The following is a 27,543-nucleotide window of genomic DNA, read 5'->3' as shown; positions in this document are numbered from 1 at the left end:
CCCCAAGTGAATAGGTCGCGTATATGCTGAGCAATCTAATGAAATACATCGAGAGAGCAGACGACGCATAATGAGGTCCCTCTCCACCGTCTCTCCACAACGCCTTGATAACGTCACGCTCAACAGCGCCAATGAGAGCGCTTCTTCCCGCACAGCTGATCGGTGGGGCCGCGGGGCATCTGGATGCGAGGCGGCCAGCAGACACCAAGCGTAATGTCGGAATCGTCGGAATACGAAAGTGACGTCGCGTCGCGTCCAAGCGATTCTGAGGACTACAGCTCCGAAGAAATTGTGCTCGACGACGACCCTTATTCCACAGACCCTCTACCACTTGACCCCGCTGCAGGTCGTGCTGCAGGTGAAGGTGCAGCCAGTGAAAGCGAGCCGTCCGATAGCGACGACACTTTCAGGTACGCCATATCCCGATCATATCATATCTCATGATGATTGTGCACTGTTAAGCATTTTGACATTTGTCCACTTGGAAATGACAGATGCCTCTGCACTCGCTGCAGTCCAGTGGAACCCGATGAACGCCGGTGCTGCAGTTCTGTTGATCGGGTGTCGGCTGTCTGTGAGGGTGCCGGGGTCAATTGTATCACCGATCACCCACTCTTCAATGACATTTGTCTGCGGAGGGAGCTCCTGGTTGTTTATGCACCAGTGTTTTGCCGCGACGACCGTCGCATGCGTGTTCTCGAGCCATCTGACAATAGGTACTGTGTCTAAAACTTCTCATACGTCGTAAATGTCGTGATTTCGTGCCACTTTCGTTTCGAGCACATGGATGTGTGTTACTAAAAGTTTGCTGCTCTTAGTCAAGCAAATCAATATTTTGTCTCCTTTATTATTGTTTCACACAGACGTCTCCGATACAGCGCGTATTGCGCGTTCACAACATGGATTCATGGATACCTTGGGATAAGAAACCGAAGGCAGATTCCAGGATGTGCTGTTCGAAGAATTAGGACGTTGTTCCCGTCAGTTTCATATACGGGATACTACGAGTAACACCAGGCATATCTCCCATGTGTCATATGTTGTAACATACTTCACTTTTCATAACACCTTTCAAATTCAACTCGTGCAGCAGGGTGTTTGCTCTAATTAACGTGTCCAGAGGTTTTATCTAAAACGAGTGCTACTTTTGAGCTACCTCACCAAGAAACTGGAGCTGCTAGTGGAAGCATTACCTGTTTCTTACTGAAGAAACAGGTACTGCTTCACTAGCAGCACCTGTTTCTTAGTGAAGTAGCTGAAAAGTAGCGGTCGTTTCTCTTTTGTCGCTCGCTTTAAATATAATTTCTGGACACGTTAGAGCTTTAATTATATACGCTTTCATTTTAGGACTCATCAGTGTCATTGTTGTTTGCGCATGTTCATGTAAGGTGCTTTGCTATTAGAAGATGTAACTGTATACACAATCAAAACCTCCATGATCAAGAGAGAACTGATGTTCTGAGGCTGGAACAACATAGAAGGGATAATCACATACAAGGCCTCAAGTTGCCTAAGAAATTAACGATGAAAGATGGAAGTCACTGAAAAGGTTAGCCAGGCTGTAGGACTCGAACCCACATCTTCTGGATTACCGGTCCAGGGCTCTACCAATTGAGCTAACACGCCTTCTCAGCGACTTCCAGGGTGCGTCATCTGAAGGGACAAACCAGTCACAGTAATCCAGAAGATGTGGGTTTGGGTCCTACTGCTGGCCAACCTTTTCAGTGACTTCCATCTTTCACCTCCATGATGTTTGCTTTCCATAACCACACATGGTGAAGAAATGTTGCAGAGCGAAGTCACAAATTATTGAGCAGGTCATACTGTACGTCATATATGTGCATGCACAGTTCCGAAGGTTTGGACCCTTTTTTTCACTTCAAGAGCAGTGTACAGACTTAGGTCGCATACTGGAATGTGTAAACAATTTTCATTGAGAATCATTTGGAAGTACAAACCACAATGAGGACAAGTACTGGTGCAATACACATTTTGAATAGTGTATCCAGCTTCACCATAGCGAGGTTTCTTTTGTACGATGTTTTTCACCTATGTTTACAAAGAAAAAAAATCTTATGCTTTTTTTTCCTTTAGCCTAGATTTATGCTTTATTTCTAAATGGAGGGTAGAGTTATTGCCGGTGTGTGTATTGCCACAGTTTTGTGTATATGGAAGCTTTCTGAACCTGATCCATATATTAAACATTTCGAACAAGAACTGATTGTATTTAGTACATTTTATTTCCTCATTCTTGCTATATTTTCAGTTGCTATGTAGGGAGCTGGCATTATGGTTCATGTTGACAGGATGGTAACAGGATCTTTTCTTCCATACGAGCAGTGCGAGCTCGATGTGCTGAAAAAAGTAAAAACACAGATTTAAGACAAAGATAAAAAACTTACCATCATATGCATATCGGAGCCCGATACCACCATATTCTTGAATCCTTAGTGTGTCCTCTGTGCGCTGAAATTGTAACTGGAATTCCAATAAAAGTCACACAGGTGCGCATATAGTTCATTAGATGCTATTAATAGCCACAGAAGGAATTTAAAAAAAAAGCAGTTCATTTGAATCAGCAACACAATTCAGAAAAGTGTATGCAGCTGGACCAAAAACAATAATGTGCACTTTGGTGGGTTCATAACGCAACGCTTGTCTCTGCATAAACCTTGTGGTGGCCCTGAAAAGGGCCTTTTTTTAGCTTAGTTTCAACGTTCAGTGTGTGATGCAGGTGGGAGCCTCATTTCTGGAACCTAAAAATAAAAATTCACAATATATAACAACATCAAGCCATGACAGTATGTGAGCAATATATGGTAGGAAAAGTGTGCACAAACCTTGCCTGATGCTTCACGACTGCTTCTGTAAGGCTTGGCCTCTCACCATATGTTGATGACCGCGTTGGCAGAGCTGCCACAGCTCCAGACTCCCTTCTGTGCTCCTGAATGCGTGTCAGCACCTCAGCAATCAAGGCTGATGCATAACCTATCCAATAAGAAGATGGGAGTTGGCACGAAAACTATCTGATCAATGCACTGAAAATTGCCCTGCTCCCCATTGAACGGGATGTTTGATGAGACACTCACAGCTGAATAATTCAAAAATAGGTAATGGTGAAGCAAAGTGTTTATGGACAGAGGGATATTCCTTGCCCAATGATCTGACATTAATACTAGATTTGAATATTTGATCTCACTGTGGAACTCAATATTTGTAACATGTACAGTGGATTTCAGGAAGGTTCCTTTCCCATACTACTCCTATCTCACTTGTCTGAAAGTTGCGAAGGCACGGTTTCACCAACGTCAATTTACATTTCAACCAAGATCTCTGGTCCCTTAACTTGAATTTAACACATAACTGTTCATCACTAAAAAGAGTCATTGTCACTGAAACGTTCATCACATGACCATCTAGCATTTGTAAAGAAAGAATTGTGTGTTAACTTTACGTTTTAGCAACCCTTGATCTCGGTTCAAAGTTACCCAGCGTTGGTGTAACTGGGGAGTGTGGTAATTTGTTGGCAAATAAATAAAACTAAAACTCAACGACTGCAACATAGATTCATTCATGATGCATGCAACCAGCACATACCATATCTAGCACTCTCCTTCAGAGGTACAGCCACCCACGTCTTCTTAACCTTCAATGCCTTGAGACGGTACTGCTTCGCGCCTTCCCTCTCCAACTGGACACGGTCTGCATTCTCGTTGAAGTGGATGATCGCCAACTGTGTCCTACAAGTGGAGAACATTACATTCTTATTATACCCTTTGTCACCGTGCTGGACTTGGCTCCTAGCTCGTGGGTCCATACGCTTCATACCTAGCCACCATCCCCTCGTCAGAAAAAGCGTAGGACTTCGGCAGGAAGTGGATGAGGACACTGTGGAAGGCCTCCAATCCATATGTCTGCTCTTGTGAGGACAGGAATGGGATATCCTTCAGGAGTGCAGGTGACAACAGGATGTCCTGGACTCGCCTGTACGTCTCTGTGTCTACAATTGTGTGTTGTCAGGTACTTGAAATGTTCATCATGTACACTGAAAGGTTACAGCCCCTACGTTTCTGCAGTGATAATTTCAAATATACTGCGAACGACAAACTGATAATCTGCAGTTGTCTACAGGCAAAAAAGAAATAAAAAAAGGGGCATGTGCTGGATAACAGTGCTTTCAATAACAACTACCGATACATTAATATGAATACAGGAGAGCCACATATAAAAGTTTATCCTTATTGGCACGCAGTACTCACAATAATTACTTGATGCAAGAAAGGATCATTGTGTGTGCCTATGTTCACATTTCATTTCAGTAAATTTTAAACCAATTGGTCTCTCTTGTCCCCTTGCTGAAGGCAGAAGAAAGAATTTACTGCGTAAAGAATAAGAGATAAATAATACTCAAGATCTTACCACCACTGAGATCGTGGATCAGAGAATGGGAATGAGGCTGCAGTATAAGGTGTGCAACATATTTTTTTTTCTGTTTTCAATTGTGTTAATTTTGTTGTATGAGTTTGGAATTTGTGGTGTATTTCACCCATAAGTGTCAGTAAGGAAAACTTTTATTACTTCGCTACTCTGTATATAATGTTTTACAAACTGCAAAATGTCAGTGTTTACCTTCTCTGAGCCATTGTCGTGGTTCAGAAAGTGCGCCGTGGTAGCAAATCGGGTACAATGGGTTGTCGTGCTCATGGATGTCAACAATGTGGTTAACTGCTGACACCCACTTTGCAAGACATAGGTCCCCATCATCCCCGCTTGTACGCGGACACCAATAAGCATGTCTCGTCAAGCTATCAATCCAGAGCTGCACAACTTGGTGTTTCGTTGAGCGACTGAGAGCCAAGAGCTTTTTCTTGACTCCTGTTGGATGTTATCACGTGTGACATAAAACTCCCTCCAGAAAATTACACCACTCACCTTTGACAACATGCCACACATCAAATCTGTGCTTTATGTGTGGGCACAGTCGCCTTAGCATGGCTTTGATGCCAGAATGGCGGTCAGTGACCAAGGTGTCCACAGTCATGTCGTGTACCTCGAGAAAGGCGAGGCATTTCTGTAAACCATAGGCTTCCATTGCATTGCTGCTGCTGACCTCAGTAGACTGCATAGGAGGAAAGGTCAGGGTCAGACATTGTATGTGAGGCACTACAACGAATTGCCATACTATTAATCAGATACTTTTGTGAGTAATGCGACAAGTAATTTATTAATTTTTCCAAGCAATTTGTGAGTAATTTCATTACGAGTGAATACTCTGTAATAGATAGTAATTAATCGTTTTGACTAAGCTTGATTTATAGACAGTCTTTCCTGTCGTCCATGCTATTGCACTACAATAAGTGATGGTCACTGAATGTAGCATTTCATATGTGCATTCTAAGTTTTGCCTGGGGGCACTTTAGTCTCGTCCTACTACAGCCTGCTGTATCCACACTTCACATTAGACAATTAGGCAAAAGCGAGTCACTTTTGAATTCCCAAATTAGAATGTAACATGACCAAGCTCTTCTATTGTAGGTGCTTTTTTATCCATGATAACTTTTGTCACAAAACTTTTCTGGTGTCCACAAAACAACTTGAGGTACCTTAACCAACTCGAAGTGCACGATACGGTTGGCTGAAGTCTCCAGAAGCGTGTAGGTGCCATACAATGCAGTGTGGCCGGGTGAGTCGCACCTGCCATCCCCGGCAAGGGTCAGGGGCAGTGGCCGAAGCTGGTCAAGGATCTCTGCTTGTCTCATGAGGTAGACCTAAAAACATTTTCGGATGAGTGCAAATTGAGGAACCCTGGGTACACATGTTAGATGACCCATGATTGTCAGAGAAATAGTGGTAAAGCCAAAACCGTACTAGACTGCCTGCCCTACAGCATTGCATTTGCAATTGATTGAAGCACCTCCAAAGGAGGTTCTTACTATACGATCATAGCACAATCACAGAAAAATAGTTGTTCTTTCTACTTTTTACTTTGACTATTTGCTGAGGGAACTCAAGGCACAGCCAATAATCTAAGCAGCAGGAAAAATCGGGGCCATACACTCAACGCAAACATATCACGTGCCCCTTTTATCCCACTCTGTGTGGCATGTCACAGCAAAGTCATACGTCACGTCACAGGACTCACATCATTCACAGCAGGAAAGAGGTGCTCCTTCTGCGTTCGAAAGTACTGAGACATTGTAAGTGTTGCCATCTTCATAAGCTCAAACATCCTAAATGCTTTTGAGATGTTCACAGCTGAGAAGAGGATTGCAGAGCAGACCAGGACGTTCCCCAGAGGTCGGCCCCCCAGCCAAGGTTGGCTGTGCCAAGACCGTTCCCTCCCACACTTGCAACGCATGACAGCTTTCAAGCATGTCCCCCTTGTTGTGGTGTTGATGTCAACATCATCGGTCCCACAATAGGGGCACTGGGTTAGCAGCTCTTTCAAACTGGATTCTGCCACCAGGAAAAATCGCTCATCTGGATTTGGTCTGGAAAACCAACCAAAATTTTTAATTCTTAGATTATTATGCTACCAGCGTCTTGAACAAGCTTTGAGAAATATTTCAAAATATTTCACTTACGTTTGATGCCCACGAGATTTCGAAAGCCCTCGTGGTTGCAACATCTTGTCTCCTTCACTGCAAGAAAAGAAAACAAATTCTCAAAGTTTCTATTTACCTCATGATCTCAAGCTTACTCTTCAGTGTCTGAGCTTTCTGCGGTTTCAGACAACTGGAATGTCACATCCTTTGGGTCAGGTGGGCTGTACGCACAAGTGAAACAGATTAATTTGCCTTCATCACAAGCGCTTTTCATCTCTGCTGAGACAATGCCACAGTGTCATTTTTATGTACACCAATCCAAACAAAGTTCCCAGAAATAACAACAAAGCTGAATACATGTTGAAAAAGAAAATACTGCCCATACCATGTGGACACACCCGTCGTGTCTAAGTCCACAGGCACTGGAGTAGAGGTACGGCCACCAGGCGGTGACGTCGAAAGGCTAGCATGCTCCAGTGGGACAACACAAAGCTGTGCTGCGTCATCATGTGGCAGCAAAGCCTCTGCTAAAGAAACAGCTGCGCTTTTGTCTCCACTGCTTTCTGGACACTCTGCTGCAACTTGTGAGGATGTAAAGGAGAGTGCACCAGTGGGTGGGAAGGTTACAGCTGTCTGAGTTCCCCTGCTTGGCATGAGGATGCCTGTTTGAGTGGCTGCATACACACAAGTGAAAAACATACATGGTTAAAAAAGGATGATACGAACAGTGGCGTAGCCACGGGGGGGCTAGGGGGGGCTCGAGCCCCCCCTACCTGCCACGGACCGACCCACGGAAATCGTGCAAATCCGAGGAGAAAATAGTATATATATGGGGGGGGGTGACAGTGTGACAATCGCGAAAGTTCTTACAGTTCATGGCGTCTAAGCAACACTCTTGAATGGTTTTCAAAGTATGACCTTTTCAAAATCCTTCCAATCTCGTGACACCACCTCATTGGACATGACAGCCATGTAATAGTATTGTATGTAATAGTATTGTAATAGCACATGTAATAGTATTGTGCACGTCCAAGTCAATTATTTTCGTTCTGTTTTTTTTAACCGCATTTTGCGGCGTGCACGAGTATGTGTATGTTGTCGCGCCCAGGATCAGCGGCGTGGGGGGGGGGGGGAGAGTAGGGCGAGTCTTCGTATCGAGCTCCCCCTACCTTGGAGGTCTGGCTACGCCACTGGATACGAATGCACGTTGAGCTCATGTTTCTCACAAATTTCTTTGAAAGCTTACACAGCAGTTAATTTGGTTCAATGTCACTACTGCTCCTTTATAATAAGTGCAACAGTGTTTTGGCTTATAATTTCATATACTCATGACGGAATTCTCCACCTGACCAGTTAGGCAATATGACGGAAGCAACCAAAGTATTCATTACGTATAGTTACACTGCATAAGAAACACAAACATATTTGTGAAGCACAATACATTTTGAAGCATAATTACCAAGTGTTGCAGTGGGAACAGCTGTCTGTGTTTTCTTATTTGCCGTCTTTCCACCCTTCAAGCGTTGTTTCTGTGGCACCAAAGTGTACAAAAAGCCATATTGGCTGACAGTCTGGTATGGAACCAAAGGCTGAAGGGGCAGCTCATCCAGGACGAGAACTTAAAAAATTAAGCAAACACACAGTATATATATATTGTCAGTATATGTATTGTAGTATATATTGTATAGTATGAATATTGTCATCATGGGCACATTATTGATTACTGTATTTTCTTGAGACAAGCTGCATTGCTGTAGGCTCAGCTACACTTAGTGCTGGACAAAAGTTTCAGGTGTGGCACATTTTTTCATCGGACTGAGTGCAAAACGTGACTTGCTAGATGGGTGGTGGACTATTTGCATCCACCTTTTCAAAATATGTGTACCCTATATTGTAAGATGCTAGAGTGTCACCCTCAGGCAAAACTCTGCAACCACCATGTCTGTTTTTACAGTTCTTTTTTGGTACATAATTTACAGTCTTATTGTTTGAGCTGTGATAGGTGAACTGGAAAGCATACCATCCTCTGATGATGTGGCTGTCATGTGCTGCAGAACTGAACTCCCACTTGCACCACTTGTAGAGGCTGATACTCCTGCATACGCTGCCGGTTTCACAACATGAACATTCAGTGTAAATCAGAATTCACATTTCATTAACCGTACAACACGGACTTCCCTAATGGAAGTTTCTTGTACTCACCACTTGAAGCAGATTCCATCAAGCCGCTTCTCTCCACCTGTGACAGAAATTGAGCACCTGATGTGGGACATGATGCATAAAACTGTAATGCCTAATTGTTATTCTGTTGGAAAGCTGCCTCCTTTGCTCTCACTAGCTCACAAAAATGACGTTGCTATAGTTCACAAAAATGCTGGGTTACATGAGCAAAGAAAGACACAGGAGAAACAGTGAATCTGAATAATGCAAGTTATAGAGGGATGTCGACAAAAAAAAATACGTAGGGTGCTGGTCGGGGCTAGGAGTGTCTGGTACATCACTGCCGGTCGCGGTGTTTCATGTGTACTTTTTCTGGCGCGCATTTGCAGAAACAAATGTCTGAAATCGGCGGATAGAGCGTGAAAAAATGTACTTCCGTACGTACTTTTTGTTATATACGACGAACAGCACAACCGACATCTGGTAGGATATACTCTCCCCTTTATTGTACGTGATTACACTCCGAGTGTAGTGTGTTTACATTGAGTCACCTAGATCCCGATCGCCTACATGGAGGCACTTCGTGAGCTATTATATCACTACACCACACTTTTGTAGGGCTTCATTCGAAATGAATCGAAAACAAATGCTTACCTGCTCATCCGGCACGTCGGTGGTTTCCATTTGCTCATCGAACAATGTGGGCACAGCATCGGGCTTTAGTCTCTTTCGTTTGGCTGACAGTCCCATACGGAATTGCAATAAGTCTGATTCCACGTACGCCTCGTCGGCAAAATGCGACGAACAAACGTGCCGAACATGCAGTTCCTCTGCCACGACAGGAAGACTGCCGGCGATTGCTGCTTCCCACTTTCGTTTCGTGTCTCTGTCCTTGGCCCCGTGAAATGTCAATTCTGGGTTCGCACCAGACGATTTTTTACAGCCAGGAACATTACAACGTGTTCCCGAACTCGAAGACATGTTGCAATTTCACCACTGAGCGAAACTCACAGCACTTTCGAGGAAATTGGTTATTTCATACACAGAGACATGCACGACGCCATATGTACAAAGCAGACGATATCCCCGAGAGAAAATGGGGAGAGCGGCGCCGGCGGTGCGCCGACCTCGCATTGGTCCTGTTGAAGCCTTCGTCACAGTGACGTCATCCGATGTTTCGCTGATCGAAAAAACTCGTTTATTTATTACAGGAACATTTTCTAGCCAAGATAATTGATGAAATGAATTGTCGAATGATGCCAACCATTCTCGTAACCATTTCCTACCCATGTCTCCGGATGCGATAGTCCCTTTAAGCGCATCGGCTGTGGACGAGCAGCAGTTCTGACAGGCAACGGCCCCTGCTGGAAATAGTCCAATTCAAAATAGCCCAGAAATCTCATTCGGTTTAAGTGGATATCACATTCACAATTCTCATTGAAAGGAGCCAAAATTTCCCATTCCGAATCGACAATTTTGGACAAATACCATATTGAAAACTACTGGAATTTAGTGGGTTTCAAAGAGAAATCACTGTAAATGTCAATGGGGATGAAGTGGAACCACGCTTAATCACACCTATTGGAGGCCAGTCTAGTTTACCATTGGTCAATGTGCCGTAGCCCAGATTTTCCCATTAAAGTCACATGGAAATTCTCATTGACGATTCACCTTTTGAATGTGTAATAACATTCGATTCTGCTGCATCGAATGAGCAGAACGCATGTTTTTACTGTAGAAAGGAGTTACACTAGATGCCGTTTCTGCGTGCACATTTATTTCTTCATACATCACAATACAGTAGATATTAATATATTACAAGTGGGATATATAAAGGTGAAAGTTATTTCAAATGTTTAGGAAGTGTGAATATTCACCAATCAGTTGAAATTCGCAAGCAAGATAGTGAACAACAATAGTAAAAACTCGATTCAGCACTTACATGTTTTGAAAGCATACTGTCCATCATCAACACACACACAATAAATCCGCAATCAATAACTTCACAGTGATGTGTAGCCAACGTCCGTACAGCGTCGACGAACAAAACAGAAGGTCTTGAAGCACTCAACCATCATGGTCTTCTGTGCTTCGTAGGTGATTCGCGATGCCCCGTCCAGCTTGCGTTTCAAGCGTGAAAAACAACTCCATCCAACTTCGGTAATATTCCGTTCTGGCCACCTGCTGACAAATGCCTATGCCAGCTGCGTCGCACCAGCCAAACCTTCAAGAAACACAATTTTTAAAAGATACAAGAACAGCAGCATGTCAGTGTGAGTGGGTGTCAAATATATTACATACCGTTGCTCACAGCGCGGGAGGTAACACTGACTGCACATTTCGCTCTCCTCCCATCACCGGTTGTAATGCCTACGAACTGAGATAAAAACATGTGAGACTGTGTAGAAAGAACGGGTATGTTTCTAACATCGATTACATACCTTACAAAGGGGAAAAATCCTCAAAATGACGCAGGAAATACGCCAACTGCTTGTGAGCCACGGCGGGACAAGGCGCGCATCCGAACACCTCGGCATTCCGTAACAGACTGACTAATCCGTTGAAGATTTGAGGAAACGCTTGGACTTCCGTGCACTGGAATGTCATACGAATGCAGAAACAATAGCTTAAAGTAATAGGTGCTTATAAACTTACCACGGCACATGTGCTTTTGAGTATATGTTCACGAACATTTGAAATAACGTAGCGAACTATTTTCAACGCGGAGGAGCCACTATGCGGTGCGGCTCGGAAACGTGTTACAACGCGCCCGCTTCGGACTTCGGACTCTGCGAGCGGCGACATCGGCGAACGGCTTGCTCAGTTGATTTGTTCAGAATAAATTTTCATTTGCTTCATTAATTAATTTATACTATGTCAGATTGTCGTTCAATTTTCGCTCGCAATATATGTCGATACGGTGCGTATTCTGAAGTTTCATTTGTTGGAATCGGACGCGTTCCTCGAATTAGTTCATGTTCTACACGGACGTACGGCGTTCTTCCTAATTATATTATTACTTAATTTGAGAGTGACGATATACTATTGGTCACCATTACGCTCGTTCCTTCAGCAACTGGCTTCTCACTTATTGTATTGGCGGCCATGCAACATGTTGGATCCCACTAAATCAATTGGAAAGCAGTTTCTCATTGATACACATTAGATCAATTCCTCATTCCTTCTATTGGTGCAGACTGTAATGCACAACATGTTGAGTCTCATTCAATCAATTGGAAGTCAGAGTTTCTCACTGACGACCATTAAACCATTTCGTTCAATTGGTTCCTTGCTTCGTGACGTGGTCTTCGCCACACAACACGGCAGAGCCCGGTTTCGCGAAGGCAGCTTCTCTGCTTAACTTCGACTTCAGTCAATGAGAAATAGTCGGCTTTTACACGTTGAGCGAATTCGCAGTCTGATTTCTCATTGAATCTCATTAAAATTGCGGCGAGAAGTCAATGAGATCATGCCGACTATTTCCAGCAGGGGCAGGCTCTGCGAGTACTTCAAAACGACTCGCGACGTCGTTTAGTTCTTTAGTTCATCCAGTTCAGTTCCTTCACACAGTCCACTTCAGCGCAGCGTCACAGCCACTCAAGGCCACAGCGTATGCGCCGTGGTCTCCCGCCCTTCTTCTTGCGCGCATGTGCTTTGTTAGCTTTGCAAAACGTTCGTTAGATGGCGCAGATGTCACACATGGAAGCGTATCAAAACGTATGGCGGATGCGTTGTGGGTGTCGAGGCACAATGAACTGAATTGCGGAACTAATGTTTTGGTTGTTGTTGAACTAGTTCGTTCAGTTCACCCGAATGACTAGTTCAGTTTGAAGGGTTCGTCCACGAACGACACATCACTAGTCCGAAGCAACGAGGGTTTATCTGACCTCTGATTAAACCGTCGAAAACTGTTTATCCGCACACGTGGTGCGCTTCCCTACTTATTTCGGCCACTTACCGGCCTAATAAAACGCGAAAGAATACGCATCACAAACGCTGAGGTTCGATAATCCTTGCACTGCGCACGACTCCGACCTGTGCTCTAACCTGTGAGTCACTGAGAGAAATTACCTTCGACACACAATCCTGGCATTTCTTGTGCCTGGACGCGGTCCTTATGCGATAGCCGATTTCGAATGCGAGGACACAAGCACGCTTAGATTGCAAGGAATAGCCATTGTACTTCGTCTAACCAAATCTACCCGTACTTTACAATCAGTGATTTATCGAGGCCCCCTCACTAAAACCCTCTAATGTTTGGCGTTAGGTTGTGGATTCGATTCCGGCTAACAGCTTTTCGGCGGGGTAGAAGTTGTGCCTAGGCCTCCATGTATTACCAGGCCTGAAAGCTCCCAAGAAAAAGCTGTGCCGCACTTAGTTCGTTTACCTGCCACATTGGTGCTTCCTACATGGCCCAGAAGGCTGCTAAGCAGACTGCGATCCGCAATGAGGAAAAGACTATACTACACCACCACCCTCGCTCATGGTAATGCGCGCAGCAGCTGCCTCCACGGATTGTGGCGGTTGTGCGCTCTACTCACGAATGAATTACTGTCCCCGTGTGTTAGAATAAACGTTTGCCCAGAAAACTTTTGACCAAGAGCATTGATTTCGGTGTGGACCGTGTGCACGGCGCATTCGGGACTAGCAGACGATAACCATCGTTATCACACAAGTTCCTCGATTATAAAAGCTGTTTGAATTTCTGTAATTGATTTTTTTTCGAGACCTATTCTGCAAAATCACGTGCGTAGTCTTCTGACGAAATGCTCTTGGAGTTGAAAATGTATTTTTCGCAGAAGATCAGTGGTCTTATAAGCTATCCCTGCCGCCCTCACTCGAGAGAGAGAGAAAAAGTCGAGTTGGGGCTTTGAGGTATGAAAAGAAAGAATAAGAAGGGGAATGGGGTGTGTGCGTGTGTGTGGGGGGGTGGGGAGTCTTGCTTGTGCCATTTCCCTTTCGTTCATTATGATGACAAGATCCACAAGCGAAATCGATTCGCATTGTTCAAAAATCCTCACGCATGCGAGTTATAGTTGTCTCTTTCTTCCGAGCAGGCACACAACATAGACACACTCACAGTACCAAATCCACGTGACCAAATCATAGTCGTTGAGAAGTTCCCACACGACACATTTACCAGAGCGCAGAACTGTGCCGAAGCTCCGAAACCTGGCAAGGTCCCAATAGCATCGCCATCCTGGGCCATGTAGCGAGCGCCATATGGCAGATAAGTGAACTAAGTCCTGCACAGGCTTTCAATGGGGAAATCGCGAAGCTTTCAGGCCTGGTGTAATACATGGAGGCCTAGGTTGTACAGGTTGCTTATAGATTGTGCACGCGCAGCGAGAGAACGCCCAACGCATGGCCAATGCTACTGGAAGGATTCCTCGAAGCGCAAGGATGAGAGAATGAAGGAAACAGTGACGCTCATGGCAGAGCGTCGCACGTTCAAGACACGTCTTCGCACTACGCTGAAGCTTAAAAGAAATGGAGCTGCAGGTGCCCACCAGGGAGACCACATAGCTCCAGACACCATCCAGTTAGACGAAGAGGAAGAAGAAGATCCCTCAGGGCTGAGCCAATGCCACCTAGGTGGCATTGGCTGAGCGAGAATACGGTGATATGCACAGACCGACCACCGTCGCATCGCTTATGATCATTGCTGTATCACGACATTATCAATTGTAAGGGACAGAGAGGGAGAGAGAGAGAGAACCTCATGCAGCAAGCAACGACCTTGTACTGAGCGAGAGCTCGTGATGCCCTGATAAGCCATCCATCGGCACTGTTCCGTTTCTTGGCCGGCGCGGTGCGAACCTCCGCATTTCACGGAAAGGGCATGCGATACGAAACAGAAGTGTACCTCGGATCCCCACAAAAATCCTTCCGCAAGGCGCGCAGCGAGCTTCAGCGCATCCATGTAAACAATCGCACGTGGCCGGGTGCCACGGCCGCGACCAAGGGCTCCCATGCGTTGGATAGGCCGGTTATCATGCCAGTCATTCTAGCTCACCATACGCCCACGTGGTACTAATCTGTCATCATTGCTTCGTCGTCTTATCATCATGTCGTCTCTTGCCGCCAGGTGCGACGCGTACATGGAAATGTTCCATTAACCGAGTGGGCCATTAGTTGAGTGGCCACGGTGACTCTACTATGTGGCGGATCGCTAACCCTTTTCTGGTTTTAATGCAGCTATGCTGTAACTTCAGCGACGTTAAGCCCTCCATTGAACCAGCACGAGGCAACACAACCTCTTCTGTTTCATTATCGCCCGAACTGTATTGGAGCATTCACGATGTGATATCGGAAACTGGATCAGCGTTTGGTGGTTCCGTCGGTACAGGAACATTATCAGTGACATCATCGCGCTGTGCTTTTAAAGGAGCATTTAACCGATGTGTAAGGTGCAATGTTTCCGGTTGCATTGCGTTGTATTTTAAGAAGTGCAAAATATCGTGAAGTACGAGTGTTGCAATGAGCATTCAACGCTCAAACAAACAAGATATTCGGTGCACTCTTTTGTGGTTTGGCTCCGCCCTGCGGGTTTGTGAATACAATGACTGCACGTCATTTTGACGTTGCTCCTGGGCAATAAGGCGGAGTCGTAAAACCTCACTGCAGTGTGCCAGTAAGTGCTGAGCCAGAATAAAAATCTCAATTCTTATCATAACTGTGAAGTTAAATATTGAAACTTGCAGTAAAAGCTGGCAAAATTCAATTTCTGCTACGCACTACGTTTCGTGTGCGGAAGCGTTCCGCAGCCACGGAAGCACATGTGGATTTCGGACTTCGCTTCTCCACGTGCGTTTGTTTTGGGGAGTTTCTCGTTTCGTCCTCGCTTCGCTTCGGTTCTTTACTCGTTTGCGTCTTCAGTATCGTGTACATATAGTTCAGTGCTTTGGTTGTCTGCAAATATAACGTGTAAATATTTAGTGTAAGTTCGTGTACATAACCAATTTTGCGACGAACTCGGAAGTTTGCCCACGATGCCGGCGACGTGCATTGTGACGACTTGCCCGAACAGATGGGTGAAGTACCACCCGCCGAAACTGTGGATGCACCTTGTACCCTGTGACGAACCGCGAAGGTCCATGTGGATTGAACTTGCTGGACAGCGGAAACGTTGTTGAGAATCTGCCCAAGGTCCCCCGCATTTGTGAGGAGCATTTCGCACCTACACTCTTAAAAATGAACTTCACCGCATAGCACGCTCTTAGCGAGCCATAATCTGGAATGATATCGTTATCTGCCCTGATTTGTTGAAAACGGGAGGCGTACGCCTTTTTTGTGACACTTGTGCTGTTCATAATTGTCACAAAAAAGGCGTACGCCTCCCGTTTTCAACAAATCAGGGCAGATAAAGATATCATTCCAGATTGTGGTTGGCTAAGAGCGTGCTATGCGGTGAAGTTCATTTTTAAGAGTGTAGTGCGTACTGCATGGCCATCGTGGGGCCAGTCAGCAAAAAGCTTCGTGACGATGCTGTGCCGTCCCTGCTGCTGCCAAAGGATGCCGCTGACGCACCATCAAAACGTCGTGCTCTTACGGTAAGTGCATTCTTAATCTGCGAATCATTATTGCAGTGGATAGCATGTTTCATGCCTGCACTCTTAAAAATGAACTTCACCGCATAGCACGCTCCTAGCCACCCATAGTCTCGAATGATATCGTTATCTGCCCTGATTTGTTAAAAACGGGAGGCGTACGCCTTTCTGTGACACTTATGCTGTTCATAATTGTCACAAAAAAGGCGTACGCCTCCCGTTTTCAGCAAATCACGGCAGATAACGGTATCATTAGAGGTTATGGTTGGCTAGGAGCGTGCTTTGCAGTGAAGTTCATTTTTAAGAGTGTGTACTGATATGGCAGGGATTTGCTCAGAACGTTGTTTCTGGTGGAAATGGAACTGCGCAGTGTAGTGGGATGAATCACTGAATACTGGCGAATACGTGCAGCTGCCATGCATCGTCATGCCTTTTAACAAAACAACATAATGAGTTTTTGAAAAGGTGTCCAGTGCCGGAGATGGAGAGGCAATGAGAATATATCCTTATCACGTTACATTTATTTAATGCGATGTTGATGTTACGTTCACATTTATTTAATTTAACACAAATTTAATTCTGCATGAGTCAGAATCAGACATGTACAAGATACTCAAAAATGTATTTAAGATAAGATAATAAATACTAACGTTAGAATGTAATTAAGATAGAGTATAAATACATGAAAATTAAAGTAATTAAGATAGAGTACAAAATACTTCAAAAGGTATTTGAAATACAATTAATATACTATTCATCCTTGAACACAAAAAGTCACCGGTTACTGTTCAATGCGGCAAGTCGCCGCTATGGCACACGGATCACCTAAACCCCGCGCACTGCGCTAGCCGCCGCTGTGTGATAGGAGTTATCTAAACAGAAGTCCCAAAAAGATGACAAAGAGATACCACATAACTTCACTAAGTATATGTGACCCAGAACAAAGCAAACTTTTAGCATGTCCCTGCTCGGCCAGGTCAGAATCCTGCGTCACCGCGTCAGGGCACACATAATAGAACCCTCAGTGGCCAAAGATTAGTACAAACCGGGTATGATCTCTAAATGGAGACTTCCAAGAAGGGCCAACGTCTGGGTCTAGAGTCACTATCCGGGTCAAGTCCGAGGGACTCAGGAAATTTCCACTGAACAAGAAAGATAATGGAAAGACGAGACACAGAAAGTTTGAGAGGGAGATCCAAAATATGTAATTAGAGTATTGAGTAGAAAATGCCATAAAATGTATTTTAAATAGAGTACAAATACACAAAATAAAAAGTATTGAGTAGAGTACCAAAATACCGCGAATTGTATTTAAAATATAGTATTTTAAATACAATACTCCAAATACGTACAAGTCTGGTCAGAATGAACAGTAAGCAGTGACTATCATTTTGGATATCGCCCTCAAGGTCTCACCTCCTGAGTCAAGACAGTGGACACCACATTCGGAGCCAAGGCCAACCTGGGACAGCCAGTCTCTCATTAATGGGAGACCAGCTGGAAATCTTCAACTCTCAGGCGCCATATTCTTTGGTGATGTCAATGCTGCTCGCACATTACGAATGTTGAAACACATAAATGTTCAAACATTTAGCCTGACAACATTTTACAAGTACCAGAGCAGCTTCGTTGCCCCAGCTGTAGAGAAGGTTAGTGGGTAATGCAGGAGTATTATAACTAGAGAGCTGGTACTTAGTCTTCGCTGCCTGTGAGGGGCAGCGAACATTTCAACATGAGAACAAAGTTCTGTTTGCACCTTTAGAACTGCAAACATTATCCTTTTTACATGGTTAGCTGTTACCAACGTGACTCAATCCATAGTTCAGATGTTATGCTTTAGGTACTTATGCCGAAATAGAAATTTGCTAGCACAATCAAGTCAATACAGCTGGTTTTACACTACTAAAGTTATGCCCCTTCAAGTGTGCCCGTCATGTTGTGCCCCATTGTGATACATGCCGAAATCGGTTTCTGCTAGGTATGGTTAGAGGAGCAGAAGCAGCTCCTTGATCAGCTGAAAGGCCAGTCAGTTGATGTCTCTGGGGACGGAAGATGTGACTCGCTGGATTTTCTGCGAAGTACCTTACATACAACGTTCATGTGGACCAGCTAAACAAAATTGTACACTCTGTGCAAGTTCAGCTTGCAGAGGTAAGTTTTTAATTTTTAGCACATGATAAAAAATTAATATTTTTCAAATGCGACACATAGAATGAGAGAGTCATAGCAAGTGTACAGATGGAGAAGGAGGGGATCATCCGAAGCCTTCAGTTTTTGAAAGCACAACGTTTGTTCCAGTGGCTTAGTTTCGTTTTTGTCAGCATAATGTTCAGTGTGAGAGCCAATTAATTTGTCCCAAAACAGGGATAACACTGAATTCAATTACAACTGACCGACATCCCTCTATAAGGAAGCACATGGAGGTGCACGAGCCACAAATAAAGCACTTCTTTGATATCTGGCACATATCAAAAGGTAAGTTGAAGTGTGGGTGGCTATATTGGTTCTTCAAAGTACACTGTCCTAGGCAGTGCCGGATTTACAGTGGTGGGGGCCCCGGAGCACTGTGCTGTGGGGGCTCCCTTGTGTATTTTATATCTATCCAATGTGTTATTCGGGGTCGATATGCGCGGACGGAGGACAGATTTTTACCAAGTTTCCGTTTCAGGGATGCGTTTCAGGCATGCAAAACAGATTTCCCTTGGACAAGACCTTTACTGGTGGGGGCCCCTTTGTGGTGGGGGCCCCGGGGCAAGTGCCTCGTCTGCCCTCCCCTAAATCCGGCACTGGTCCTAGGTGTGAAAAACAAGCTGACTGCCATCAGCAAAACTGCTAACTGTCATGGCCTGGAACCCTGGATTCAGTGCGTATCTAACCATTTATACTGGTGAGCAAAAGCTGGTGGAGGCAATGCAAAGTTGACTACTGACGCATGGCTCAGCATCCAAAACCATGTTGTCAACATTTACGAAGGCCACAGTGAAACATATCCACGGTGTCTTCACGACCCAATTACAGATGGAAAGTGGCTTGAGTCAGGTAAGTCTGAAACAATTTATCTGCATTTTTGTTTGAGTCTGTGGAAGCATGGTAAGACTAGTTGCAGTGCCGTACCCATTCTCTAATGCTGCTGCATGACTCCAATTACAGATTCCCTTGCCTACAAAAAATTCAAGGAGGTGACGGGAAATCAGCGCCTTTTGAAGGATATGGCCCAAATGTCACCGAGCACTCAAACCTACACTCTAAATCGTTTCACACCTTTAAAGGTGTAAAATAGGTGTATTAACAAAGATCACACCCCTTTCACACCCTACAACTTTGTTTTGGAAGTTCCTGAGGGTGTAACGTCAGTGTACTCCACCCTCAGGTGAAATATGGTGATAGTGTGTCGCCTGGGTGTAGAAAGGGAGTATGTTTGTTTTCGTTCACATGAACAAAAGTAAATATATACAACAACAGGGAACAGGAAGTTACATTACAACAGTGCATGGCCTGGATTTACAACAAGTCTACCATCTGGTAATGCATGCAAATTTAGAAGGTCTGTTGAGATAGTGCTTAAATTTCTTAAAACACTTTGCTCCTCATTGCAAGACAGAACAAATACATGATAGTGCGCATCATACTCAACAGTAGTTAATGTTTGTATGAGAAAAATGGTATCAGAGTTAATAACATGTATGCCTGCAATCTCAATAAACACGGGTACGTCCTACTCTGAAGATTCTTTGGCAACAACAGCCAACAGCAAATATGTTATCATTATCAACTGCACTTTTCACATAGACTATAGATTCTGCTTGAATCTCCTTGGAACCATCAGTAGATGTGGCATTTCTGATGAAGGGCTGCGACCATAAAGCGTAAGGGCTACATTTCATAAAATTGATGTCTTCTCGCTAATGAAAGGGTTATGTTCTTTAAATGTCGAGTTTTTCTAGCAACATCTTTAAAATGCTGGTGTTTCCCTTCAAAACGCGTACAACTATACAGATAGGAAAGGACCAAACATCATGATGAGTCGCGCATAATGAACAACGTAATGCATTTTACAGTGGTTAGATATTTGTGGGTACAACACTGCAAAGCCTTGAAGAAACGAATAAATGCAGCGTTCTAAGTAATGAACATGCATATGGGGGAGGTGCCTGCTCATGAGAAGGTCTACAGTTTCACGAAAAGCTATATACAGCTGCCATGCTTCATTGCCATGCACAGCTGCCACGCCATACATGATTGTCTGTATGTCGGCTGTGCATGTTTACACACATATTTAATCACCTCGATGTGCATACATATATGGACCTCAATGTGATTATAGGCAATATGCTGGTAATTGTGAATACACAGTTACCAGCTTATTTCCACAAACCCATGTCATCATCACTTCTTCATTTATTGTTGTTGTTGTTGTTCCACAAACACAGCAGTTTTATTCGGCGTTACACCCTTTACACCCCAATTGCCATGAGGGTGTTAAAATACACCTTAAAAGGTGTGCGCCATGAACATTTTAATTTACACCCTTTAAGGTGTAAAACGATTTAGAGTGTATGCGCTCGAGTGCTTTCACAGCCTGCTGATAAGATTCGCACCAAAGTCTGTGGCCTTTTCACCTGAGGGCATGCTCTGCAGGTTAGCTGCTGTTTTCTCAGCCGGCAAAACAGAAAATCACATGACTCTGTACTCTTATAGGACCAGACTTGCAATATTGCACTTCAATGAGAATGCGGAACGCTGCCAGGCAGAGACGTTGGCTGGAGCACGGCGACGGAAGATCGAAGCATGCAAAGCGAGACACGGCCATCAAGTTGCTTGCCCGATCAAGACTCCCCCAACGTTCAGTATGTATTGTGAGGGAGAAATCTGCGACGAGGCTCATGCTCTGAAGAAGCTTGATCTTGGTCCTAATCTCTGATTGGTCTCTGTGTTGCCCTCGCTTTATCTGAACTATTATTGTAAACATTAGTGCTTTTTTTTTTCGTATGATGGTAATGTGCCATGCTTGATTTTCACTTGCTTTCTCTGTAGATTATGTCGCAAAGCTACTGGCACAAGCGGAGGCAGAGTGCAATGCATGTCCTTCGTTTGAACATGCCAGGAATGCCCGCAAGTCTAGAAGCTTTCCTCCACCAATGAGTCATGCCAGAGAGAGGCTGCCGAAAGAAGACATTGTGGCTGCTAGGATATCAAGGTGGGGGCACTGACGTGAACTGCAGTGGGTCCTCATGCGCTGAGAAAATTGCTGGTCGTAGAAGAAATGGCACCCAGTTTGGGTCATGTGTCAAATTAGGCTCCATGTCCTGCTGTACAGTGTGGGATGAAGTGTAAGCTTCCGTGATATATGGAATATTTCCCCGAAGCACAAAGTGCGAATTTTCAGGCGAATCTGTGTTTCGTTTTTATCCATATGACTTCTTAGTTTGACGATGAAAAATGCACTCGTCTTGGTTTGAGACCAATTAGAATGGCTCTACGATGCATGAATAATGCATATTTTGCCATAATTCCAGAGGACCAGCATAGCCACAGTCTTCCTCTATTTTTCTCTTTTCATTTTTTTGTCGTAAATACTTTTGCTGGTTTCAGGAAGCCTTTGCGTTGTCTTTTGCAAAATCCCTGAATCAAATACTATTTGTGTGCTGTGGGTAGAGATGTACACCCCGATTTGCTGCTCCACTGTGTGAAATACATTCAGCATCAAAGCAGTGCGAAGTGCACGATACTGAAAATATTTGAGATCTCTTTACAGTGGCACACGAGACTTCCCAACAAGTATGCATTCAATGTAGTGTTTTCTTGCTTTTCACATTGGCAACCATCCTTGGCCCTTGGTCTAACATGGTCGAACATCGTCATGTTCTGCGGTATTTCCTGATCTTTCTCCTTGATGCCGGTCTCCTCTCTATCTTATGATGTTCCTGCATGTCGGTGTGCTCTGTAGTTTCGCCTAGCGTTTTGTTGATGTTCTTGCTTCCCCTGATGTTGACTTACTGACTCCACTAACCATCTTCTATTCAGTTCGGTGTGGTTCATCCATTGTGCCTCGGGGTAGTGAAGTGCACCTCATGTGGCGAATTTCCCCGTTTGCTGTTGTCAAGAAGGAGGGAAAACATCTTCTTTAATTCCTTGTTTTTATTGCATGTTTTGGTTATTTTTAGTGCATTTCTATCCGCGCTCTATTCATAACATTGCCATCACAAGAGTTGAAAAGGTGTACATCCAGGGCTACAGTAACGTTGGCCATGCTGTGATACTGCAAGCACTGAGTCAGTGCAATGATTGCATAATTTCCTATAGCAGCGTTACTTATGTTTGCCAGATGTGGTCCCATTGTGTATGCCCATATTTTTTGTGACATTTTCCAGTGACATGCTTCACACCAGTTTTAGCGCTGCAAAGTTCAAAGAACGTCCAAATAAAGCAGCAAGCAAAATGCAAATTTTGCAAGTACAGAGAAGCACACAGATGATTATGGTGCATTCTGCAAATTTGCCACTAATCCTGTTATTGCATCATTTCAATTGTGTAGAAAACAAAAAATGGATATGTTAGCTCCAACTACACAAACAGGCTACATATATTCCGAAATGCCTGGGGCAGAAGAGATGAAAGAATTTTTTATGTGTATAGCCTCATGTATGGTGCAGGATGTACATGAAGAATAAACATGTGCTGTGGCATCTCAAGACGTTTATTCACTTTTTCTTGGGTAACGAAAACCCCTGTATACTCTTGAAGGAAAGTGTTTCTTGATAATGTCAACTGTGCAGGATGGCAGAGGCTTCCTGTTGAATTTTCCCAGGCATTCCCGCATCCATAACACGAACTGTCTATAGGATGTGAACCGGTACTGCCTGAAAGGAGAGGTGTAAATATTATTTATGAAATCAATAGCGATGTCAGAATCGCACAACGCGTTCGCGAAAAACAAACATATACTGCTGTACCAAGTGTGATAACGTAAACAATATGAGATATGGCGATTTCAACTGGAGTTGTGTTTTGGGGCCCCAAAAGCGCACATCATGTCACGAGCGAAAATATGTTGTCGCATGTCACGTGCTCTTGTCAACTGATACATCAATTTATTGATACGATAAGTACAAGGTGTCTCGCGAGATCTTTATTGTTGCGGGAACTTGTACCTACTCGTTTCATGCTTTCCCAGTTTTCACTCCACGTTGCCGTAGGTCACGGTTTGCAACCCGTAGCACCACCTCATTCAGACGAATAGCTCTGAACTCGTCGTGCTGTGTTATGCATTTTATCGCAGCCTCCTCAGCCATCTCTGCTATGGCGGGGTATTCCAGACAGCACACACTTCCCGTCGATGTAGTCATACTGACGCATCGTCCGCACAGGCACCTGAGTTGTTGTAAGGATAACGTGTGAGATACCATACGACACGTTGGAAGACAACGTGAGGTCTTGCACTAATGCATTACGTAGAAGACGCTCTCCTGACAGCACCGCTTACCAGTTCGTGTTTCCAATACGGTCAGCATGGTTTGCGACATGGTTGTCGGCGGAGCTTTCCCCAGACGGCGTACTTTCTGTTGAATCACCTGAAAGATTTGGTTGCGTGCACCTCGGGGTTGCGCTGTACCACAATTGATTGATCGCAGATGAATGACTGAAAATTTCGTGCTCGGTTTCGCTTAGCCCGCTTAGCGTAGACATGGCGCCGGCGTCCGACGCTGCTGCAAAAGCTGGAACCCTCCGCGCCGGCGCCGCGACTTTTCATTGGCTGTATTTGAGAAACGTCACCCATGTCACCACGTTCTAAGATTTGGAGTCGTCCGCGATAGGTCGGAACGTCGCCACGTCAGCAGCGTGACGTATGATACGAAAGAGAGGGTCGAGTCGGTTTCTCCTCTTTGATAAAGCTTCTTGTGGGTCACTGAGCTCAGTCCATGACATATTTTGATTGTTTGATCCTCTTGCTTTCATGGGGTTCACTAGCTTGGAAATGTTGCTCAAGCTGTTTAGTGCCCCTTGAAAGGGCCAACTTCGACTGCATTGTCAGTGGGCACGGTGACTCTACTATGTGGCGGATCGCTAACCCTTTTCTGCTTTTTATGCAGGTAAGTACCTCAATTCTCTGTTCTGTAAGAGATCTAGTAATAGGTTCCTTGCAGAGCTGCCGTGCATACACATGATTTTGTCAATTATTCTCGATTGTATTGCTGTCATTTCCCAATTGCTGACTCAGTGCGGCGATATAGAGACCAACCCCGGATCAGACTTGTGCCCGATACCAAAAAAAGGAACTAAATACCGTTACCCGTTACTTCAGAAAACAATAACTAGATAAGTTACTCGTTACGAACATACAAAAGTAACGAGTTCTCGTTACTCACAGGTAACGAGTTACTTTTACGTTACCGCCGCATGGTTAAAGGGGCCAACAAACATGCCGTCACTTGCCTTCAACTCTTTATTAATGAGGAATTGCACTTCTGAAGAAGCTGAGCGCCACACGTGGCAACGTGAGTAGTGACCTATTATTTTGTCTTGTTCCCCCTCTGCCCCCTCCCCCCCCCGCATGATCTGCATTCCCCGTGGAAAGTACGTGGGCGAAGACTTCCCAAGCCTCAGCATTAACAACACTCCCATCCCCAGATGCGCGTCATGTAAATATCTTGGTGTCACCAGCGATAGCACACTACGCTGGTCTAAGCAAGTGAACGAGACTATCTGCAAGGGAAAGAAAACGCTCAACCTGCTTCGTAGAATCAGCGATAAATCATGGGGCTGCAATGCGCGGTCATTGCTCACCCTTCACAAAGCCCTGATCTTGTCACGCATTCTCTACGCGGCGCCATACGTAGACCTCGCGCCTACACAATTGCTGGCCCTTGAGCGCCTTCATCGCGCCGGAATAAGAACTGCGCTTGGTCTCCCAACCTTCTCTAGCGTCACCCAAACATACCTGGAAGCTAAGGAAAAGCCTGTTAGTGTCCACTCTGAGCTCAAAGGACTCCAGTTTCTGGATAATGCATCAACGTCTATCAACAAGCATTCCCTCTTCACCGACCTCGAACAAAGGACACACACATCCCTAGGACGCCTGGCTATAGTGCCACCAGCTCTCTAGCCAACAGGGGGGCTCTTCCTCGGCTCCCAGCTAGTCCACCTACGCCGCCGTGGCGGGAGTTCGTGCCCGCAACAACGCTTCACATCCCGGGTCTACGGAAGAAGAGCGAGTCCAGCCCCCTGGTGGCCAGGATGGCGGCCGAGAACCTGAAAAGCGACGCCTATCACACACACACACTCTGGGGCTCACGGATGGCTCCATTGACCACCGTTCCGAGAGCGCTACCAGCGCGTACTACATCCCGTCAATGAACATGGCCTGGCCAGGGAAATCACTTCGTTGCCCAATCTCAACTACGACGGCCGAACTCCTGGCCTTGTTACACGCAGCTGCTACGGTTCAAGTCACCGGAATAACTAAGGCCGTTTTGCTTACGGACTCCAGAAGTGCCCTCAACAACGTGATGAACCCCATGTGTGGTAGCATCCTTGCCCGATGTATAAGAAGGTCGTGTGCCCAGCATAGGCTAACAGGAGGTGAGCTTAGGCTCCAATGGATCCCGTCTCATGTCGGCATCAGAGGCAACGAACGAGCGGACCAGCTAGCTTCCTCAGCACACCACAGCTGCAGCCCATCCTTACCAGTCCCGGCCGACACTGACAGGCACATGGCCGTAAAACAGCTAGTTGAGGTGCGTCATCCTGGCATACAGGACATCATGCAGAATCACTGACCCTCTCTTCCCACGAAAGATCTTCCCCGTGGTATGCAGACAATGCTCCATCGATTACGCACGGGATCTGTGTTCACGAACTCACAACTGTTCAAGATCGGCTCCAGGAAGGACTCCAGTTGCGGACACTGTAATCATCCGGAGACTATCGCGCATATTCTGACAGAATGCCGTGCATACCATACTATGCGGGAAACTCATCTTCCCCACGCCAGGCCTGGTATACTGACGGACGTCCTCTTCCCCGAAGGTTCTTGTGCGGAACGACTTTCAAACATTCGCGGCCTCGTGCGCTTTCTTCAAGAAACGGGCCTAGCGGAAAGACCACTCTAGTGCACCTCTCACCTACAGTGTGCCTCCGTCCCATCAGTATCGGTCATCCTGCGTATGCATCACTTTTAAGCCCTCAACTCCCCTCTCCCACTTTCCCTTTTTTTTTTTTTTGCTATAGTCGTGACGATGCCCACTTGAGTGCGGCCAACAACGGCAAGCTACCTCGACCCTCCCCTCCCCTCTGCGTCGCGGCTTGGGTATAGTATAGTCTTATAGTCTGCATAATTGTAATACGCGTAAACCTCTTGCTGAGTCTGATAATTTGTCAGGTCAATAACAGGTTGTACGTGAATGGCAAGTGCTATTATTATGATACCGACAGTTGTTCTGTTCGCGAACTTTCGTCTGCAAAACATGGGTGTACTGCTCCCCAAAAGCCTCGCGACGTAACACTGGCAACCCCTGTGCTTCAGCTGCCTCCAAACCAGATAGTGTTATATCTTTGCCTTCCACATCATCCGACGCAAACTCTGCAGTATAGGACACCCCCAGGGGCACCCTAACTGTTCATAAAAATGCCATTTCCGATCTGTACACGAATATCAGAAGTTTGATTAAGAAACGTGACGACTTGTGTTCGTTAATTGATGCTGTTGATGCGGACATAGTTGTCTTAACTGAAGCTTGGCTCTCTGCAACTAGCTCAAATCAGGAATTATTCAGTTGTGGAAAAGTGTTCTCTGTGTATCGTGCCGACAGAGGCCAAAGAATTGGTGGAGGTGTACTCTTAGCAGTATTGGAACGTATACCTTCCTTTGTTCTTGACATCTCATCTAGGCTAGGATTGATATGGGTTACCATTGAATTGTATACTAAAAATGATTGTTGTTGTTGTTTGCTACCGTCCACCTTCATCAACTGGTACAATTCTCAGTGATCTGTATGACGGTTTAAACATTATTGGTACGCGCTTTCCATCATCACCTGTGCTCCTGCTTGGTGACTTCAACTTCATGGGCTGACGGCTCCCCGCATGTTGTACTCTCATCTAGTATTTCCAGTGAATTTCTTAGCCTGTGTGGCGACTTTAGTTTTCATCACATTGTTTCTCACCCTACTAGAATATCAGGCTCATGCTCAAACATTCTCGACCTAGTCCTCACAAATACACCTGAGCTCCTATCACAGATATCATATCTTGATGGATAAAGTGATTGCATTTCTATATCACATCCTCTG

The 27,543-nt window shown here is 45.1% G+C and overlaps 1 protein-coding gene, 2 long non-coding RNA genes and 1 pseudogene across 3 annotated transcripts; 2 read left to right on the top strand and 2 right to left on the bottom strand.

The window, feature by feature from the left end:
- Positions 1–348: 348 nt before the first annotated feature.
- Positions 349–929, top strand: LOC135400147 (uncharacterized). The gene is made up of 3 exons (XR_010424538.1): positions 349–410; positions 495–716; positions 864–929. It is a non-coding gene; the product is annotated as an uncharacterized LOC135400147 (long non-coding RNA).
- A 1,646-nt stretch (positions 930–2,575) lies between these two features.
- Positions 2,576–8,689, bottom strand: LOC135400136 (uncharacterized). Its single transcript, XM_064631874.1, has 13 exons — positions 8,566–8,689; positions 8,005–8,163; positions 6,931–7,219; positions 6,701–6,766; positions 6,585–6,641; positions 6,143–6,491; positions 5,604–5,768; positions 4,933–5,119; positions 4,630–4,875; positions 3,829–4,000; positions 3,598–3,740; positions 2,841–2,988; positions 2,576–2,756 (listed from the first exon to the last, which is right to left on the bottom strand). The coding sequence occupies exons 1-13, from the start codon at positions 8,588–8,590 to the stop codon at positions 2,744–2,746; spliced, it is 2,019 nt and encodes a 672-aa protein (XP_064487944.1). The 5' UTR covers positions 8,591–8,689; the 3' UTR covers positions 2,576–2,743.
- A 7,461-nt stretch (positions 8,690–16,150) lies between these two features.
- Positions 16,151–21,465, top strand: LOC135365850 (uncharacterized; annotated as a pseudogene).
- A 1,483-nt stretch (positions 21,466–22,948) lies between these two features.
- On the bottom strand, positions 22,949–23,882 carry LOC135400129 (uncharacterized). The gene is made up of 3 exons (XR_010424535.1): positions 23,739–23,882; positions 23,411–23,626; positions 22,949–23,115 (listed from the first exon to the last, which is right to left on the bottom strand). It is a non-coding gene; the product is annotated as an uncharacterized LOC135400129 (long non-coding RNA).
- Positions 23,883–27,543: the final 3,661 nt, after the last annotated feature.

This window comes from Ornithodoros turicata, chromosome 1 (assembly GCF_037126465.1).
Source record: "Ornithodoros turicata isolate Travis chromosome 1, ASM3712646v1, whole genome shotgun sequence".
Taxonomy (NCBI): Eukaryota; Metazoa; Arthropoda; class Arachnida; order Ixodida; family Argasidae; genus Ornithodoros; species Ornithodoros turicata.
Note: the sequence above shows the minus strand (reverse complement) of the source record. Positions and strands in the feature narration are given on the sequence as shown.